This window comes from Schistocerca gregaria, chromosome 2 (genome assembly GCF_023897955.1).
Source record: "Schistocerca gregaria isolate iqSchGreg1 chromosome 2, iqSchGreg1.2, whole genome shotgun sequence".
Classification (NCBI taxonomy): domain Eukaryota; kingdom Metazoa; phylum Arthropoda; class Insecta; order Orthoptera; family Acrididae; genus Schistocerca; species Schistocerca gregaria.
In genome coordinates this window covers 887,100,278-887,121,242 of record NC_064921.1, presented here as the reverse complement: position 1 = coordinate 887,121,242, position 20,965 = coordinate 887,100,278, and the positions used below count along the sequence as shown (strand labels likewise).

The window sequence follows — 20,965 nt, the reverse complement described above, 5'->3', positions numbered from 1 at the left end:
GCATTAGATTAACTGTGGTCTGTACTATCACACTGTGTACAGACCTTTGTTACTAAGTCCATCCTACCATACAGTTTCAGAAATGAAAATAAGCACGGTTTGTGCTAATCCTTTCATTCTCAGACAGTTTAAAAACTGAACTCTTATCTGTTATTGGAAGAACAGCACTTTTTATTAGCCAATAAACAGTTTGTAAAAATTACACAGCATCTAACAGTTCTGAATGCCCACTTAGGTACTATGTATATCATTTTTAGTTCTATGAAAGTTTACTGCACAGCATTCCACGTGGAATTTATAAACGCCGGAAAAAAGACTCAGTCCCCACAGAAAATTGAAAACTTTTCTTAGATGTCATCCACAAATGATCACGAACTTCTAACAATTGATTAAATTCTTCAAATCCCACTAAATTAACAAAACTACCAAGAGGTCCAGAACATGTGACCTCATCACATGAGCTGACCACAGATGCACTGATCCAAGCATGAAATTGCTCTCCCACTACCAAAACAAGCTAAAAGACCACTTCTCTGATTGGCCAAATAACACAGTAGCCAACGAAATTAATATTATGATTCACATACCCTGGTTCTCTTCCTCTTTGGACCAGACCCAGTTGATATCAATTTACATGAAATTACAAAATAAGACTTTCCCAGTTATCAAATTAATTCCACCTCGAATCATCTGAAGTGAGTATTATATTTCTAAAGAACCATAAACTGGGGTGAATAGAGACAGATGTGTGTTTCTTTTGTTATTCCTGAACAATAAATAATTTCCTGCTGAAGGTAATATTTTTGTATTGTGTAACACTGCTCATGCTGTACAATAAATATCTGTTTTTCTTTTTCTTGAACACGCGCACGCACATTTGTGTCTCTGGTTCCCCACCATCAGGATGAAAAGGGACAGGCATTTATTTATCATTGTTTTCCCTCTCCAAGTATCTGGTGGGGTCTATAGGGAAAGGACCTATCTTTTTTAAAAGACTTGATGATATTTATTACATATAAACAGTAGTACTAGTGAGTATTTGTTTATTTTAAACCAATAATTGTAATTTTACCAATACAATTTAAAATTATAAAAATCAAGGGTAGCATAAAATCTGCAAATTGGTTAACTAAACAAATCAGTCATTACAAAAATGGGTTTGGATTGAACGTGTGACATCCTTCTTGCATAGTTGGTGTCTTCAAAACACCAATAATATCTGCTTTTGAGAAAACACAATCATCGGTCACATCAGGAAAAGCAAACACATCTGAGCACTTCTTCGATTGGCAAAGGAATGTTCCAATGTATTGTCCATTTTCCTTAAAAACTTAAAGAATCTTTCCAATGAATACCTTCACACACTTATCGCAAGAAAACTTGACCTTAACTCAGTCTCCTTCCTTTAAATTGTTTATCCTGTCATCTGCAATGGCTGCATCACCATTTTATCCATCTTCTACAGATGTGTCTACTTCATCTGGAATAGTTTCTTCTTTATCATCCGACAACTGTTCTGCATCAACAACACTGGTTTTGTGAAAGTCCGCTCTGCTTCATCATCCCTGTAACACATCAGTTTTAAGAATTCTGTCAGACTATTTGTTGCAGTTTTTCACGTTCAATTGGCATGTAGTCAAGTACATTCTTCCAGTTAAGAGGAAATTACCTGCCTTTTGAAAACCTACCTGCCTTTTGAAAATTAGATTGGATATGATTTTTCAACACTTCTTCCCTTGAGTTTAATGTTTTCTTCAGTAGGAAATGAAAACACTTTATCAAATGCTCTGCTTTTGACATTTGATTTTGATTTACTGTTCTCAAGAGCTTTTCTCCAACTTGTCTTGAGTGGGTGGAAAAGGGCAACATAAGAGAGTTGGAACTTAAATTGCGGCAATTATTTATTCACAATTGATACGAAAGAGTTACATGTTTGCACCTGTTACTGTCCTTGAAAGTAGTTACCAGCATTATGTAGAACCCACTGCCAGCGATTTGGAAGGCATAGTATACGGTTAACAGAGCCTGTTGTTTTGATGGTGCGAATGGAGCTGTCTGCTGCCTGTCTAATCTCTGGAACAGTTCTGAAGTGAATGCCACGAAGTGGTTCCTTCATCTTCGGAATCAAATCAAAGTCACAAGGACTTAAGTCCAGGGAGTACGGTGGATGGTACAGTACTTCCCAGTCCCATTGACCGAACAGAGCAGCCACATCTTGCGCTGTACGAGTCCGTGCATTGTCGTGCAAAATGACAGGTGGGTTGCGCACGAAGTGTCGCCGCTTCTTTCACACAGCTGGTCGCAGGTGATGCTCCAAAAACAAACAGTAATACTGTGCATTGACGCTCTCCCGTGGAGGAACATAATGTGTTAGGATAACATCATCACAGTCGTGCACGAGAATCACCTAACTTTAGACCGCTCCATTCGCACCATCAACAGAACAGGCTCTGCTAATCGTAAACTTTGCCTTCCACATCACTGGCAACAGGTTCTACACAACACTGGTGACTACTTTGAAGGACAGTATAGGTGCAAACATGTAACTCTTTTATATCGGTTGTGATAAATAGGTGACACTATGTAAGTTACTACCCTCATATAATAGCTGTGTCAAATGCATCAAATTTGCAGGAAGGAAAACAAACAACATGTTATGTTCCTCACATAGCCTCACAACTGTTGGAAATACACGAGAACTTAAATTGTCACGTATCACAATCTTCCTCCCCGCAAATTCATGTAGTGAGGACAGTAACGTCTGGAACCAGTCAAGAAAGCAGTTTCCTTCATCTAGCCAGGCTTAACTGCAGTTGTAGAAGGTACCTGGAGGACCACCATCAGACCACAAGTCATACATATAAACTGATTTGTAGATTATATAATTGGGAGGAGGGGGGGGGGGGGGGGGGGGACCATCGTCCCAGAAGCAGACACTGTGAACATGACAGATACAATGGACTTATTTTGATTCATCACCTTCTCTTGGTATTTGCATCATGTTTTAAAAAATAAGTTTGCATTGGCCTAAGTCATCAGAGATCGAAGATTCATCTTAGTTTATCATCAGATGTGATGGTACACTGACTCCAGTACCTTCCATTGAGGCTGTCAGCTCATCAAAGAAAGTGTTGATAATTACTGGGGACATTTGTGCTTGGCTCCTTTTACTATTTTGAGAGTTGAGAGTGTTTAGTTTTGTGTCTAGTCAGGAAGCCACGTCCTCACTCATACCCGTTGTGCTGTCTTTAAATTTAGCTAGATTCTTGCCCTCTTTGTCCAAGTGATATTTTATGAAACAACACAAGTCAAAGGCACTTAAAGGATAACCCCAATCTGCACAAATTATACGACATTCAACAAGTTCTCGTTGAAGGTGGTTAGGACAATGAGTCTGATCATCTTTCTTCTTGATCTCAGTATTTACAGCAGGAGTGTCTCTGGATTACTTCGCATAATGGTGTTTTTATTTTTATTTTTTGCTTTCCATATGGAGCAACAGCCTGCATAATAATGTACAACTGAGAGTATCTTTTGGAAGTCCTAGGCATCATGAATCACTGGAAGGAGTTTAACAATGAGGTTAGGTTAACCAATTTGCAAACAAAGTTTTAAAAATCAATTTTGTCTGTCATCTAATTAAATGTCTACAATACATATGTTACCAGAATATTTTTGGAATTTTTTGTATTATCTCTATCCACCTCAATACAACTATAGAAATGGTACTTAAAATAAACAGAGTAAATGGTTGCTTTCAGAATGAAGGTAACTAAACATTTATTGTGTATAAATACTCACCAAAATACGCTGAACTGAGAATATAACTCCAGTGACATGCCAATCCAGTCACTAGCTAGCACCAAACAACAGTTTAAGAGGTATAAAAATTTCATGCGGATTAGCAGCAGACTAAAATGTCTGCTAACATTATAAAATAAAAACAGCCTCTTGGCACCTTAACATCTTGTAGATACAGAATGGCCATCTTAACTGCATTGGTCGCAACACCTTAAACAAAAATACAAGTGAGAGGTTTCATTTAATTAAATTTTCCCAATATTCACCCTTGGATCCCCATCACCCAAGTTCACGGCACCCACATCTGGCCGCTTTTTCAATCATCATTTTACCCCATGTATGTGACATCAAAGCTGCACAGTCTGATTCCCACACTCACTCACAATTCTTAACAATTTCAACACTTCATGTACTTGCTACATTCATTCACTCCGACAACACAGCAACTGAAAGTATCATCATCCTGCAATAAACTTATAGCACCAGTCCCAAAATGAAACTATTACGTAAATTTTAATATTTTCCTCAAAATATTATATACACTGTCATTTAAGGGTCAGGTACTTAATTAAGATTCTTCACTAACTTCTGAAGTAAAATATTAACATGTTGGGATACTATCTATCATAAAAATTAACACATTCTGTGTTTTGCGTAATTTTTCATATACAAAACGGTACTTTTAGATAAAAGCTGAAATTCTTACTGTAATTAACTATTATCTTTACAGACGGTTATACAAAGTTGCACAAAAACTGGGTAATTACAACAATTTTTAACAGCAATAATTCACGGTGCTGTATGTAATAGTTGAAGAGCTGGCCGTTTCATGGGGCAACATGTTAATCTTAGTGTGTTACAGTATACTCTGGGACAATGACTCATTACATGTGGCGAGAATGCCTGTCAGTGCCTGCATTTAAGAAAAGAAAGGAATGAATGAATGAAGGAACCCTATGGTCTAACATCCCTTTAAGAAGTCGTTCAAGACAGATCACTGTCTTAGATTCAAATCAGTGACGGTCTGTGGCTCTGAGCACTAACTGTTCACACGAATTAGTGCAGCACTTGCCTCAAGCAGTTTAAGGAAACTGCGATGGCTAAATCTGAATCACTGGACACGGATTTCAACTAGTCTCATACCAAATGGAAGTCCATGTCTTACTGCCCTTGGAAGTCCATGTCTTACTGCCCTGTTTCTGTGATCAGCTGTTCTTACTTGCCGTTGGAGGGGAGGCTTGCGTGCCTCAACGATACAGATACCGTAGGTGCAACCACAACGGAGGGGAATCTGTTGAGAGGCCAGACAAATATGGTTCCTGAAGAGGGGCAGCAGCCTTTTTAGTAGTTGCAGGGGCAACAGTCTGATGATTGACAGATCTGGCCCTGTAACACTAACCAAAACGGCCTTTCTGTTGTGGTACTACGGACGGCTGAAAGCAAGGGGAAACTACAACCGTAATTTTTCCCGAGGGCATGCAGCTTTACTGTATGATTAAATAATGATGGTGTTCTCTTGGATAAAATATTCCAGAGGTAAAATAGTCCCCCATTCGGATCTCCGGGCAGGGACTACTAAAGAGGACATCGTTATCAGGAGAAAGAAAACTGGTGTTCTACAGATCGGAGTGTGGAATATCAGATCCCTTAATCGGGCAGGTAGGTTAGATAATTTAAAAAGGGAAAGGGATAGGTTAAAGTTAGATATAGTGGGAATTAGTGATGTTCGGTGGCAGGAGGAACAAAACTTTTGGTCAGGTGAATACAGGGTTATAAATACAATATTTAATAGGGGTAATACAAGAGTAGGGTTAACAATGAATAAAAAAGTAGGATTGTGGGTAAGCTACTACAAACAGCATAGTGAACGCATTATTGTGGCCAAGATAGACACAAAGTCCATGCCTACTACAGTAGTATAAGTCTATATGCCAACTAGCTCTGCAGATGATGAAGAAATTGATGAACTATATGATGAGATAAAAGAAATTATTCAGGTAGTGAAGGGAGACAAAAATTTAATTGTCATGGGTGACTGGAATTCGAGAGTAGGAAAAGGGAGAGAAGGAAACGTAGTAGGTGAATATGGATTGGGACTAATAAGTGAAAGGGGAAACTGCCTGGTAGAATTTTGCACAGAGCATAACTTAATCGTCAAGAAACATAAAAGAAGGTTGTATACATGGAAGAATCCTGGAGATACTAAAAGCTATCAGATAGATTATATAATGTTAATACAGAGACTTAGGAACCAGGTTTTAAATTTTAAGACATTTCCAGGGGCAGATGTGGACTCTGACCACAATCTATTGGTTATGAACTTTAGATTAAAACTGAAGAAGCTGCAAAAAGGTGGGAATTTAAGGAGATGGGAGCTGAATAGAAGCCGACCTCGGGGAAGATCAGTTTGGATTCCGTAGAAACACTGGAACCCGTGAGGCAATACTGACCCAACGATTTATCTTAGAAGAAAGATTAAGGAAAGGCAAACCTATGTTTTTAGCATTTGTAGACTTAGAGAAAGCTTTTGACAATGTTGACTGGAATACTCTCTTTCAAATTCTGAAGGTGGCAGGGGTAAATTACAGGGAGCGAAAAGCTATTTACTATTTGTACAGAAACCAGATGGCAGTTATAAGAGTCGAGGGAGATGAAAAAGAAGCAGTGGTTGGGAAGGGAGTGAGACAGGGTTGTAGCCTCTCCCTGATGCTATTCCATCTGTATATTGAGCAAGCAGTAAAGGAAACAAAAGAAAAATTCGGAGTAGGTATTAAAATCCATGGAGAAGAAATAAAAAGTTTGAGGTTCGCCGATGACATTGTAATTCTGTCAGAGACAGCAAAGGACTTGGAAGAGCAGTTGAACGGAATGAACAGTGTCTTGAAAGGAGGGTACAAGGTGAACATCAACAAAAGCAAAACAAAGATAATGGAATGTAGTCGAATTAGGCTGGGTGATGCTGAGGGAATCAGATTAGGAAATGAGACATTCAAAGTAGTTAAGGAGTTTTGCTATTTGGGGAGCAAAATAACTGATGATGGTCAAAGTAGAGAGGATATAAAATGTAGACTGGCAATGGCAAGGAAAGCATTTCTTAAGAAGAGAAATTTGTTAACATCGAGTATAGATTTAAATGTCAGGAAGTCATTCCTGAAAGTATTTGTATGGAGTGTAGCCATGTATGGAGGTGAAACATGGGCGATAAATAGTTTGGATAAGATAAGAATAGAAGATTTCGAAATGTGGAGCTACAGAAGAATGCTGAAGATTAAATGGGTAGATCACATAACTAATGAGGAGGTGTTGATTAGAATTGGGGAGAAGAGGAGTTTGACTAGAAGAAGGGATCGGTTGGTAGGGCATGTTCTGAGGCATCAAGGGATAACCAATTTAGTACTGGAGGGCAGCGTGGAGGGTAAAAATCGTACGGGGAGACCAAGAGATGAATACACTAAGCAGCTTCAGAAGGATGTAGGCTGCAGTAGGTACTGGGAGATGATGAAGCTTGCACAGGATAGAGTAGCATGGAAAGCTGCATCAAACCAGTCTCAGGACTGAAGACCACAACAACAACAACAACAACAACGACAACAACAACTTTGTACTGCTGAGATTGACAGCAAAAGCACTGGAACATTCAAACAACAGGAAGTCCTGGTTGGATTATCGACGTCTATATACATTCTCCAGAAGCCACTGTACAGTGCATGGCAGAGGGTGTCCTGTAGCCCTACTATTCAGTTCCTTTCCTGTTCAATTTGCAAAGTTAGTGAGGGGAAGACAGCTGTCTATATCCCTCAATATGAGCCCTCATTACTCATATCTTACCTTTGTGGCCATTAGGCAAAATGTATGTTTGTGGTAATAAAATCATTCTGCAGTCAGCTTCAATTATGGTTCTCCAAATTTTCTCAACAGTGTCGCCTCCCCCCCCCCCCCCCCCCCCCCCACCATTTGAGTTTTTGAATTATCTCCACAATATTTGCACACTGTTCGAACCTACGGGTAACAAGCCAAGGAGTATGCCTCTGAAGAGCTTCATTGTCTTATTTTAATGTGTCCTGTCCAGATCCCAAACACTCCAGCAGCACTCAAGAATAGATCACACTAGCACCCTATATTTGGTCTCCTTTACAGATGCATCACACTTTCCCTAAATTCTCCCACCAACCCAAACTCGACCATTTGTTTTCAACCATAATCCTCACATACTCATTCCATTTGTTATCGTTTTACAACATGGTGCTGAGATATTTAAATGCCGTGACTGTGTCAAGCATGACCCTACTAAAGCTTTATCCAAACATTATGAGTTTGTTTTTCCTTCTCATCTGCATTATCTTACATTTTTCTACATTTAAAGATAGCAGCCATTCATCACACCAACTAGAAATCTGATAATCTCCTACCATCACCCAACTTTGACACCTTATTGCACACCACAGCATCGTCAGCAAACAACTACAGATTGCTGCTCACCCTGTCCACCAGATCATTTACTTATATAGAAAACAGTGGTCCTATTGTAACCTCCCTCTGACTAATCGGCCAACCATGCTTGCAATATAAAATATGACCGTGGATCACGTGTATTCCTAATGGATTTTTTGTAATTGTATAAGGCTATCTTTTCCGAAGAAGTGATACCAGTAAGTAGGAGGAAAGTGTACAACCTACCCTTCTGATGGAAAGTCTACTTAAAATAAAAGTAATTAAACCAAACAGGGCTATAATTCGGAAAATGAAAGTTATTTTGTGCATTCACTCATGAACAACACTGGACAGAAAGGGGTACCATTGATCATGAATCCAAAAGTTACACTAATGAAAGAAAAGGAAGTAATTAACGGTCGCCAGGCAATTTGCATCCAAAATCCTGTACAAGATGACGGGGAAAGAAAAATATGTATTATTAAACATTGACATAGTAACTAAAGGTTGTCAGAATTTTTTTTAACACTAATTTTAAGTGAGTATGTAATGATAAAGAAAACTGGGAAGTCACTCTTCCATTATGTTTGGCATTATGTTGAAAAAGGCAGTCAAGTAATAATTTGAAAGTATGCAATTAAACTGTATGTTAGTACTGAACTTCATTACATAAACAATGACTTTCAGTGACCTCAGCGTAAAGTCATCAAAGAAATTTAGAAAAGAAAAGCAAGCACTTTTTACTTTGCCGTTACTTATTTTGAAAATTGGATTTCATATTATTGTCTGAACAACTGAGCCTTTTTTACTGACTTGAACAGAATTAAATACTAGAATACGTACCAAATCAAACAGTCATGTGCTCCATGCTATATGTAAAATAAATAAAACTTCCGCACTCTTAATTTGTGCATTTCTTTAGATTTGGATTTTTTTCCAGTGATTGATTCTCAATCTTGAAAAATGAAATTGCTTTACTTTGGTCATATATTGAAGCATCTGTTGTACAACAGTTAATTGAAATTAGACTGAAGCTAAAATTCTTAAAAGAGAAATTATTCATTAATAAATTATCTGTAACTATTCAATTTGTTTCTCATGAAACTCAGTTAGCATATTAGGGAAAAAAAGGAACAAGGATTCTGCTTGGTAACTATGTCTGGGGGCAATGAGGACACAATCACCATGAGTTTAACTGATTATTATTTAAATAAATAATCTTCTCAATCAAATCACATTCAGTTGTGCTCCTGGGTTAACCATTAATACTTTCTACCTATGAACAGTCTTACTTCAGTGCTGTACATATGACAAAACTCGGAGCAAATGACAAAACTGTGTTGCTGGAACTGCTGCTGTTGTTGTTGATGATGGTAGCATATTGTGGAGCCAAGGCTGATTATAGAAACGGGCAATCTTAACTAATACAGCCACTTTTGCCCATCCACTGTCCGTACTCCTGCTCTAGACATCTGGCTGACACGCGTACATGCTGCTGCCAAAAATGGTACACTCAACTGCGAGAGCGTTAACACCACACTTCCGTACACTACAAGCACTGGAACCCGTCTCCCACACTCTCCATGTGCTCTGTGCAACAACTCCCTACACAAAGATTCTACAACGCACAAGCACTGCTATTATGGTTACTAGTCGATGCAAATAACAATTTCTTTGGCTTTTTCCCAGAGCTTATAAGTTTCACAGTAGGACACAGATAAATACAATGAAATGTCAACAGACTTCTATCTAAATTTACACATACAGTGAAGCAATGTCCTTACCCATTAAAAGAAAGCATTTACATTCCAAATATTTACATACAATAAAAAAATTAATAATTGGTAGCAGGTGCCATGCATCCTGCATTTTCGGTGTTGCACTATTACACTTCCCTCGGGCACTCCTGACAATACTCTTGTCTCTGTATATGGAATATACAGCCACCGGCTGCCTAAGTTTAATGTAAAAACCTTGACCAAGTTTCGATACTAGCAAGAGTATCTTTTTCAGAAGGAAGTCACATGGTGTCACGTAATTCATGACTTCTTACCAAAGATACTCTTACTGATATCAAAACCTAGTCAAGGTTTTTACATTAAATGCATGCAGCCAGCTGGCTGTATACTTCATACATTGAAAATCTGTTTATGGTTACCCCTGTCAGCCTTGTTTAAAATTTTGAGACATAAATGTCAGTTGCTTAAAAAGTCTTCAAGCCACTCACGTCTTCCATGTGCTTGTACCTTCGTTACCAGTTTGCAGTGGGGCATCATCTCAAATGCTTTTCGGAAATCTAGGAATATGGAATCTGCCTATTGCCCTTCATCTCTAATTAGCAGTGTATCATGTGAGAAGCTGACTGCTGCACAAGACATGTTTTCTAAAATTCTGTTGATTCTGATTCAAAATCGGAATACAGTCAAGAATTCTGCAGAAAATCGATGTTAAGGACATTGGTCTGTAACTTAGCAAGTCCATTCTTTCATCCTCCTTATACACAGGAGTCACTTGCACTCTCTTGCAGTCGCTTGGGACTTTGTGTTGGGCAAGAGCCTCACGATAAATGCAAGCTAAATAATATCAACAATAATATCACCATAAAGATGACATTGAGCTGCAGACAGGTACAAAGAAAAGACTCTTGTGTAACATCCTTTTCACTGTGCCTGTCTGCAAATCAATGTGTCACCTTCATGGAGAGTAGCAATCTATCCTTTTTATAATATTGTTGAAACATTTGAACAGTCTGGTGCTATTATCAACCAGTGTTAAGTTATTACTGACTGATTTTCCCCATAAGCAAACATTTAGGAATTCTGAATGTTGTGAAATAATCATCAGCCAACTAGGGATGTTGTTATCTCTCTAACCAAACAATGGTAGAACCTAAGTTACAAATATTTAGTTACCAGGCACACAGATTATCCCACCAACTTTAAATGACCAACTGAAACTGTGGAAAACAATACTCATAAAACAGCGTATGTAATTACAATTAAATCTCTCATTTTTGGGTTTAACACTTAAATGCCTCAGTTGCACTAGTAATCCAGATGACTGATGACGCACTCCACTAGAACTTAGAACAAATGATGAGTGAAACCCTCAATGCTGAGCAAATGCTTAGTTGGGCCTGTAAAGAAACCAGAAAATGGCCACATCTTCACCATTCATACATACTGATTGATTAAAAATGAATTAGGATAGCTGATAGGAATTAAATCCCACAGCTCATGAATAAGTGTCCACTGGCTCAATAGTTGTGATGTATCAGCCTGTCCTTCCTGTCTTTTTTCCTTGTTGCCGAATAAATGAAATAAGCAGTTAAATATGAATTAAAGTATCAATAAATATAGTTTCAGAGCACCAATATGTCAGGCTTGGTTAAATTAAAACACTAACACCCTCATATGTAAATATATTTCAGGTAATAAAGTTACATTTCAAAATAATCTCAAGAAGTATATGTATCTAAAACTTCACAGAGCTAATTATTATGAAATATATTTAATGCTGACATAAAAATCGTATGAAATGCACATATACAAACCAATATAAATAAAAATAGCTGTTTACTTATAAGTAACGCCACTTAAATAAAACTTACAATACATCAATAAATAAACAACTCCTTAAATAAGATCAAATACAACAATACAGACAATTCCTCTGCAAAATGCAGTTATCAGTCAAGACATTTCATCACAGGAACTGCACCCTAAACACAAAACTGTAACAATATTCTTCCACAAGAAAAACACTGCTAATAATGTTTCAACTATTTTCCCAGAAAAAAAAGCAAAACTGTGTGCAGGAAACTCTCAGACTACCATGTCAGAAAGACATAACAAGGTCTAATAAATAAATACAAGGATAAATGAGAGATAGGGGGAGAAGGGTAGGGAGGGGAAGGAGGGGGAGGGAGGGAAGGAAGGAGGGGGAGAGGGGTAGGGAGGGAAGGAAGGAGGGGGGTAGGGAGGGAGGGAAGGAGGGGGGTAGGGAGGGAGGGAAGGAGGGGAAGAGGGGTAGGGAGGAAGGGAAGGAGGGGGAGAGGGGTAGGGAGGAAGGGAAGGAGGGGGAGAGGGGTAGGGAGGGAGGGAAGGAGGGGGAGAGGGGTAGGGAGGAAGGGAAGGGGGTAGGGAGGGAGGTGAAGAGAGGTATAGGGGGAGGGGAAGAGAGGTGGAGATCCGGGGAGGTGGAGGGGGAGCTGGAGATAGAGGCAGAGGGGAGAGGGGGAGATAGAGGCAGAGGGGAGAGGGGGAGATTAGAGGCAGAGGGGAGAGGGGGAGATTAGAGGCAGAGGGGAGAGGGGGAGGTAGAGGCAGAGGGGAGAGGGGGGGGTAGAGGCAGAGGGGAGAGGGGGGGGGTAGAGGCAGAGGGGAGAGGGGGGGGTAGAGGCAGAGGGGAGAGGGGGGGGTAGAGGCAGAGGGGAGAGGGGGAGGTAGAGGCAGAGGGGAGAGGGGGGAGGTAGAGGCAGAGGGGAGAGGGGGAGGTAGAGGCAGAGGGGAGAGGGGAAGGTAGAGGCAGAGGGGAGAGGGGGAGGTAGAGGCAGAGGGGAGAGGGGGAGGTAGAGGCAGAGGGGAGAGGGGGAGGTAGAGGCAGAGGGGAGAGGGGGAGGTAGAGGCAGAGGGGAGAGGGGGAGGTAGAGGCAGAGGGGAGAGGGGGAGGTAGAGGCAGAGGGGAGAGGGGGGAGGTAGAGGCAGAGGGGAGAGGGGGGAGGTAGAGGCGGAGAGGGAGAGTCAAATATATATATCAAACAGCAACCCCTTGAACCAATTTAACATTAAGCAGTGTGCCACTGCAAAGTCACATGTCTTCCATTTTCTATAATGGTGCTGGTCCTTTTCATACAAACAATAATGCACCATTGGTCATGTGTAGGGAGATGGAATTACTACAATCATAATAGTGTTATGTCACACATATCCATTCAGATCTGCAGTAGTTGTTTAGGCACAGTACATAGCGATTGTGCATACAAACACAGACAGTGAAATTTAGATTTTACACTTAACATGCCACCATGCTAACATCATCTACTTCAAGTGTCGCAAACAAATTTTAAATAGTGACACATTCTCTCGTGAATCTACATCATCACAATATTTCCATATGAAATGAATGACATGCCACTTATCACACAGTATAAAATACCAATATTTTCTCATTCACTGTATCGTGTCAAATAGTTTATGTAAGTTATCATATAAAAGTCTGGTTTTCACAATTTCAATCTCAATACAAAATCCTCCTCTTCAGAGTTGGTCAGGTACCTTCAGCTCCTCATATCATTGTTAAAAATCATCGAACTAATTTACTGCCAGGAAATGACAATATAACTGCAATTTATGTTCAAACTGCTAAACTGCTTTGTACCTTTAACAAGGCAAATAATTCTACGGTCACATCATTATGCGCACATATGCGCGCGCCCACACACACACACACACACACACACACACACACACACACACACACACACACACACACACACACACACACAGCATATTACTGACCACTAGTGTCCAGAACTTCCATCTTACTACATCAAATGTCTTTGTTCATCACACTTATTTCCACTTTTTTAAAGACATACCTTCACATAACTCACATTCATATAGAACACAAAATTTCAGAAATATTTTATACAACAATGGACATAAGTATGCAATACATTTCAATGAATTTATTTTTAAACTGTATAAATATTTAGTTATAACTAATTTAGCCAGCACAACTTCTGAAAACCGTTTCCTTCAGTAAACAATTGAGTAGCATAGATCAGAAAACACAGAGAAAAAGTACCTGCAGTTCAGAAATAATGGCCAGTTACATAACAATTTTGAGATGTGGACTTAGTATTTGCTTGTCATCATCAATTTTTTTTTTCCTTCCGTTTTTCTTTTCTTGTAGCATTCATAGAGATTGGCCAATTTTCCATCTGTTAAAGAGCAACATTTTTTCTATCATTTCATATGAAACTGTCTTTCTTGTTATAAACTCTTCACTGAGACTTACTGCTATCACATTGCTTCATCTCTGTGACAACATCTGGTACTTTCAATTTATATGAAACATGTGAAGAAAGGAATACTGTAACTATAAAATGAATTTTATTCTGTACTTTCTCTTTTCTGTAACTTGCACTTCATTACTTCATCCTTTTAAACATCTACAGAATTTATAATCAAGTTCAATAAATGAACACATTCCCCGAGATGTTTTCTTAGAAATTTCTCATTAACACTGTTTGAATAACTGAACTTTCACAAACACATAATTTTGTAAAATTCTCCTCTTATCTACATTCAGTTTCCCATTTTGTTCTTAGCTGTAATAATTAATGACTTTCTTATCACACAGCTCTCTGCACACAGCATAACTCAGTAGTACATAGCAAGAGGAATATAAATACAGACAGAAAAATGCCATATCAGCTAACACTTCATTTTTGAGAACTGATATAAAACCAAACAACACAAAAAAGAAGTGTTCTCAAATACAACAGAACAATGTATCATTTTTCCATTACATAAAGATAAGAAGACAGATGGCCTCAGTCAAAACACTAACTACTTGCCCAGAGCTACACAACAATTACACCAGTCTTTCTGACTCAAAAATAATGTCAACTACCACAGAGATTTTCCTGCACACAGAAAAAATAGTTATGTAGCAAAACACATCACAACAGCAACATTAACAACAACTGAAATGCCAGCACGACATGAAGGAACTTTCTTATGGATGAAACCTCAACTGTTTTGGCAAACATGGACAGAATTCCTTATAAGGTAGGTACTAATGAATCAAATCTGACACTGATCATGCAACATTCACTCAAATGAAAAGGATCATCGTTCTGAGCAACACGACTATACCACCAACAAAGCATTTCTACACATCAAACCTTAATGGCTACTATGCTTCAGAAAATTTCATAACAAAATCCTCAGAAGAATCTGCAAGAAAACAGTGTAAAAGATACGGTACGCGTCCATGTGTGCGCCCCCCCCCCCCCCCACACACACTCACACAGTTCACAGTTTACTACATGTGGAGGAATTAAAATAGTTCTGTTCAAAAATGTAGGGGTATTTCTTTTCGGGTGTTGTAATCTTACATTCATAGAACTAAATCATTATAACAAATAAATATCTTCCAACAAAATAATTGATACACGCTGGCAAATAAATGCCATCACCTTGCACACCACTGAAGAACTCACAAACACACAGTCTTCACCTGCTACCAAATGCGCTCATAAAACAACATATATGCCTGACTGCGCATCACAACCTCTTCTTCAACTTCTCTCACTCTAGAGTCACTGACATAATACCAGCGACCTGGTGGCGGAGTGAACGTTCCACCTTCTGCAGTGCCTTGTGCTTGGCTCTTCATTGCCTGAGATTTATTTCTGTGGGAGCCTTGTGATGTGGGGACAAATGACCAACGGTAATCATCTTCCGATAGTGTTGGTCGCACCTGTAATCAAAAATGTTTATTTGTCTACAGGTTTGTGACAACTTACAATTACACATTAGACACGTGTTTGGACATATTACTATTGCTCTCAAAGTTTCACATACAGGTTACAACCTCCTGCAGAAATTCTACATAACAGTTACAGCACTACTGTTTCAAAAGTGAGAAAACCTAGGATGTCTTATCATATTTTTTGAGAAAAAGAAATGAGAAGTCTTGACAATGCCAACAAATATGCAATATTTTAATGAATGCTTGCTTTAAAAAGACACAAAAAATGTAATCTAAATTGACATAAGAGATGTGAAATACCTGAAAGGAGGAATAACTTTGCAAAATTATACATGGGCGATGAACTTTACTGTAATTTTTCACAGGGGTGCAAAGACTAGCACTTGCTTTAAATGTTTATAAAACAAATTTAAAACTGTGCACTCAATGAAACACAAAAATGCAAGGTTCTCTTACTACAATATCAATAATCATAGCTGGAATTAGGGATGGGAAAATACTGAATGGTTAAAACCGATACTGATATTTGAATTCTGAATAAACGGTATTTTTCGTTATTTGTTTGAGCTCAGCTATAAGAGGTACATTTTATTTTTTACTAATAACTGAGTAAAAAACCCGAAATATCTATTAACTATAGCAGCAGTGTTAAAATTTTTTGTTTTAAAATAAACCTTTTTTAAAAAGAAGTTATTTTTACACATAAAATTTGTATTGGTTTGAAATATTGCGTTATTATAGAAAACAATGCTGGCAGAAACAAGCAACAAACACGGCATAAGAATTTGTGCAGCATTATCAACACAATAATGTCCCTGTTGGTGTGTGTCATAGCTTAAGGTAAGAAGTATGAACAGTGTGCAAGACTTGCCCCCACCTGGTCTATACAGTAGTTTCTCGCTGTCGTTGCCAAACATCCGTTGTATTGCAGAACGGCGTCAATCCCTAGTCTGAATTATGAAGTGACATTGCGATGCAGTACAATGCTTCATTTGCTTTAAAAGATTAAAGATTTGTCTGTCATTTCTATGAAATAATCAAAGGTGAAGGAAACTATGGTACCACTAAGGGTGACTCTGAGAACAACACAAATCTTAGTACAAGAAGAAATTATAGTTTTCGTTCCAGCAGGTGCCATTAATATCCATTGCTATTCCACCGGATTGCCAGGCTGAGGGTGTCTTGGTTAGGTGTGAACCAGCCAGGAGGAAAGGTCAAGTCTCAGGATCACTGTATGTCACCAGTGGGCCTGGAAAACATATGAAAATCTGTTCAGAGTCACTTTGTCCTGAGATTTCTTCTCCTCCTCCTCCTCCTCCTCCTCCCCTTTCACAACCTTTTTTTCTTGAGAGGGCTTATCCACTATAGGTGTAGGAATGAAATAACAATAGGCAGCCCTGGGACTCTCAGTCCGTGGCTCTTCCAGGTACCGGCTGGTGTCGACACTCTGATCTGCAGAGTTCCAGGAAGATGGTTATTGAGACTGAGCTCTGTCACCAGTATTTGCCACAGGAGGATGCTGCCTCCCCAGCCAGGTGCGGTGAGTGGTTCCCAAAGTTGGTGATGCAGGAACCTAGAGAGAGGAGGGCCTATCGACTCCATGGGAAAGTTAATTTGTACATACCATCCCTGAGTATATCCGTAGTTCTTCGTTCATTTACAGTGTTGGGTCCTGGTGAAAAATTAATCACTGTACCACGTTCAGGTTGTTATGGGGATTGTGTTGGTAACAGGAACATCACCAAGATATTTACAAGTTGTTTACAGCCAGAAAAAGATAGGATCTGACTCTTAATTAAGATGAAATCACTTCGTAATTTGCCAAGAGAAAGAGAGTTCACCTAGTAAGATTTCAATAGCCTCCAACAAAAAGCATTAATTTAGTAGAGACAAAAGACACTGCATATGTTTGGGGGCAAACTAGAATATGAGGAGAATAATTGATTGCAAAGCTTACAGTTTTGTTTTCCCCTCGTGGAGTAACCAAGGGAAAGTACCTAAGACCATAATAATTGGTACTAAACTGCGGTCTGTCTGAGGAGACTGCCAGCCAGATCCTCACAAACACTGGCTGATACACTGGGTACTTTCTTGATGCCAAAATATCCGCTATGATGCTGTCTACTCTGGATGATGACTCTACCCACAAACATCACCCAGATAGAGAAAACAGTTGGAAGCAGTACTGTTATCTTTGATGTTTTAACATATCAATGACATACTCCTTACTTATCACTGGTTTCTGGAACTTTCGAAGCTGAGTGTGCCTCTTCCATGGAGGAAGCATTGTTTACTGAATAATGACAACAACGCCCAAGCAGTAGTGGCCACATGCTGTCTCACTGTGGGCAGATAGTGACTGTCGGGCTTCCGCACAGAGCAATTGCGAGCAGTTGTGTCGTGGATAAATAACATGTAAAATTTGGCAGAAAGATACACGAGTTGAAAGTTTTATGTCATATCGTAGAAGAAAAGTATTATAAGAATTTAGTTGCTGCAAGGAAAGGTGTGTGGGAATAATTATGAAGTTTAGGTTCAAACAGTGACATGTTTGTGAATCAGTAATTGTCATGGAGGAAAATTTTGATAGTAGAATGTAAATGTGAAGGCTTCTGGGCTTCTGTGATCAGTGATTACTGTTTAATTAATGTGGAAATGCAATGGTTACTTCAGAACGAAAGTGAAATGAGCTTAACTGTTAGCAAAAGACTGGACGAGTTTAGACATTGTTAGAGAAGTGAGTTATGTGCTAAGGGGACAATAAAATAAAGTCATTTGACTTTTACTATTATTTCAAAGTTAGATTTTCAATTTTTCAACTGAATAACTTTAATATTTGGAATGTATAAGAGACCTAAGTTCATATTAGGAACATAGATTTATTTCATAATGAAGTGGGTTCTCTGTGCAGAGCTGCCATACTACAGCCCGACAGCTGCAAAAATTAACCTACAAAAAAATAAACTGAAAAGACGACAACAGAGCTTTATGTCTGGTGCCACATGAAGGATGACTGCTCTTTCGAGAAGAATATTATGCAGCTTTACATTTTCTAGTACAGAATAGCAATTCGAAAGTCAGGAATGAGAAAAAAAACTGATAACGGAACAACACTCCAAAGGGAGAACATCATTTTCAACAGAATCACCTGTGAAACCGAAATCTACAGAATCCTGGAGCGCAGTGGTTTGAGATAAGTTGAGGAATTCTACATCTTGGATTGCAGTGGTCTGAGACAACCATCTCAATAAGACAAAAGCTGCGGTCTGCAGAATCACACCATTACACAGCAACCAACAGCTGCCGCAGTAACGCCAATTGTATGTAGTTTAAAACTGCTGCTGTAGACGAACATTTAGAATCATTAGGCATGTGGTGAATTTCATGTGAATGAAGTTAGAAAGACTTGTGTTTTGTACTTTTTGACTTTCAACCATAAAAATGTCACCAGAAAAGGAACAAGTACCAGTAATTAGCGTTTCAGGAATTCATTTGACAGAGAAAGAAAAGGCAGAGGCAAGGGAGGTAACCAGTTTTAATAACACAGATATCCATATCTTGGGGACACGGTGAAGAGAAATGCACAAATAAATTAGGGGAACATGAAAATTAAAGATAAAGGAGGTGGAGGAGACGGGTTAGGAAAGAGGCAGGGACTTTATATATAATTAAAGAAGATAGAGAAGTTAGTTGCAGTGACCCTGGAAACAAAACAAGTAGAAGCATCTGAAGAAACATCAAACTGCTGGTTGAGGTAACTAAAGTGGAAGAAAGTCAAATGGAAATTGGTGATGAAGTAAAATAAATTGTTAAGGAAAGTAGAGAAGAAACAGCGACAATATCTGAAGAGAGCCACAAAGAGAAACACACATACGAGATCTGTTCACAAAATTCTGGAACTCTGTCCACAATATTTTTCTATTCTTACCTTTCACTTATTCTACATGGTCTCCTTTTAAGTATTCTCCTCCACAACTGACACACTTCCGGAAACAGTCTTGCTATGCCTCTTCCTGGATCACGCAAACTTCCAGCTGCAAATTCACGAGACAAACTTTGTGGCAACACAATGCATTCCACAATGACGTGTCAGGTTTTCGTGACATGATCCAAATGAAATGTTACATTCTTCTGCAATCCCTCGGGCAGTCAGTCTTTGGTTGACATGCACAATTTCGTTGATGTTCCTGACATGAGCACCATCAATAGATGTCATCTTTAACATCTGTCCGGCCCTTTTTTAAACCGTTTCCACCATCTGTAGCGAGTATGACTTAAGCGCTCACCACCTTAGACTTCCGGTATCATTTGATGCGTGTCTATACAGGTCTTCACTAGTTTCACACAAATTTAATGCAGATGTGTTTCTCCTCTAACTCTGCCATCTCGAAATTCACAAACTGTGCGATATACAGCACTGAACAATAACTAACAGACATACAACAATGAAACTTCCAACAGTTACACATTAAACACAGGCATATGCATTGTGCTCCAACATACTATTGGCGAGAAATTACGAATGTTCCGGAATTATTTGGACACACCTTGTATGTCATGAAACGCAAAAAGCACCTGTTCATTACCAGTGGAGTCACAATTAGAAGCAACTTCAGTCACTGACCTGTTAATTGAAATACCTAGTTCTAAACTTCACATGTCATGCAGAATGACAGGTACTGCAATCTTAGATGAAGAAATGACTAGTACAAGCACAGACTGTGATAGTATTGCATTGTCGGTCTATGAAGAATGTAATCTTAAACAGAAGGATCAAGCAGATGATGCAGAGACCTTACTGGTTGTACACATTCTCAGTGCAGATTCAGATGTATTGTCAGTAGATAAAGAATGTATTTTGAAATGGAATATTCAAGCAGAGGATACGAAGATTGTCACCACAAAGAAACTGGAGCAGACTGTTAAAAAACAAACACGGGATTTACAAGAGAAATGTCAGAGTTTGTTAGATCAAGAGAAGAAACTTGAATACATGTTGTTTGGGGAGCAAGGAAATGAAATTTCGTCATATAAAGAGATTGAGGTGTTCTTAAATACATATTGGTCTAAAAGAACAAAAGATGAGAGTTTAAATTTTATTTGCGACCATCCATATTACCAGAGATATGACAAAATGTAAACAGACTTTTTGGAAAAACTCAGTATTTTGAAGTTCAGTATAAAGAGAACAACACTGTATGCAGGACGACACAACGCCTACTGCTCAAAG

General features: G+C 38.8%; 1 protein-coding gene and 2 long non-coding RNA genes across 11 annotated transcripts in view; 1 reads left to right on the top strand and 2 right to left on the bottom strand.

The window, feature by feature from the left end:
* Positions 1 to 1,026: 1,026 nt before the first annotated feature.
* LOC126335317 (uncharacterized) lies at positions 1,027 to 4,966 on the bottom strand. Its single transcript, XR_007564856.1, has 2 exons — positions 3,802 to 4,966; positions 1,027 to 1,565 (listed from the first exon to the last, which is right to left on the bottom strand). It is a non-coding gene; the product is annotated as an uncharacterized LOC126335317 (long non-coding RNA).
* A 7,560-nt stretch (positions 4,967 to 12,526) lies between these two features.
* On the top strand, positions 12,527 to 15,260 carry LOC126335316 (uncharacterized). 3 transcript variants are annotated; one of them, XR_007564855.1, is made up of 3 exons: positions 12,527 to 12,550; positions 12,753 to 12,902; positions 12,955 to 15,260. It is a non-coding gene; the product is annotated as an uncharacterized LOC126335316 (long non-coding RNA). The 3 variants fall into 3 exon arrangements; XR_007564854.1 differs by lacking the exon at positions 12,527 to 12,550 and adding an exon at positions 12,651 to 12,676 and having other exon boundaries at positions 12,753 to 12,877; XR_007564853.1 differs by lacking the exon at positions 12,527 to 12,550 and adding an exon at positions 12,651 to 12,676.
* Positions 15,261 to 15,358: 98 nt separating this feature from the next.
* Positions 15,359 to 20,965, bottom strand: part of LOC126335315 (ubiquitin carboxyl-terminal hydrolase 45) — a 159,193-nt gene continuing 153,586 nt past the window's right edge. For all 7 annotated transcript variants that reach the window (XM_049998466.1, XM_049998469.1, XM_049998471.1 and 4 more), the window contains exon 15: positions 15,359 to 15,723. In XM_049998466.1, the coding sequence (XP_049854423.1) occupies positions 15,484 to 15,723 (240 nt within the window). In that variant the 3' untranslated portion in view covers positions 15,359 to 15,483. The remainder of the gene's footprint in view (positions 15,724 to 20,965) is intronic.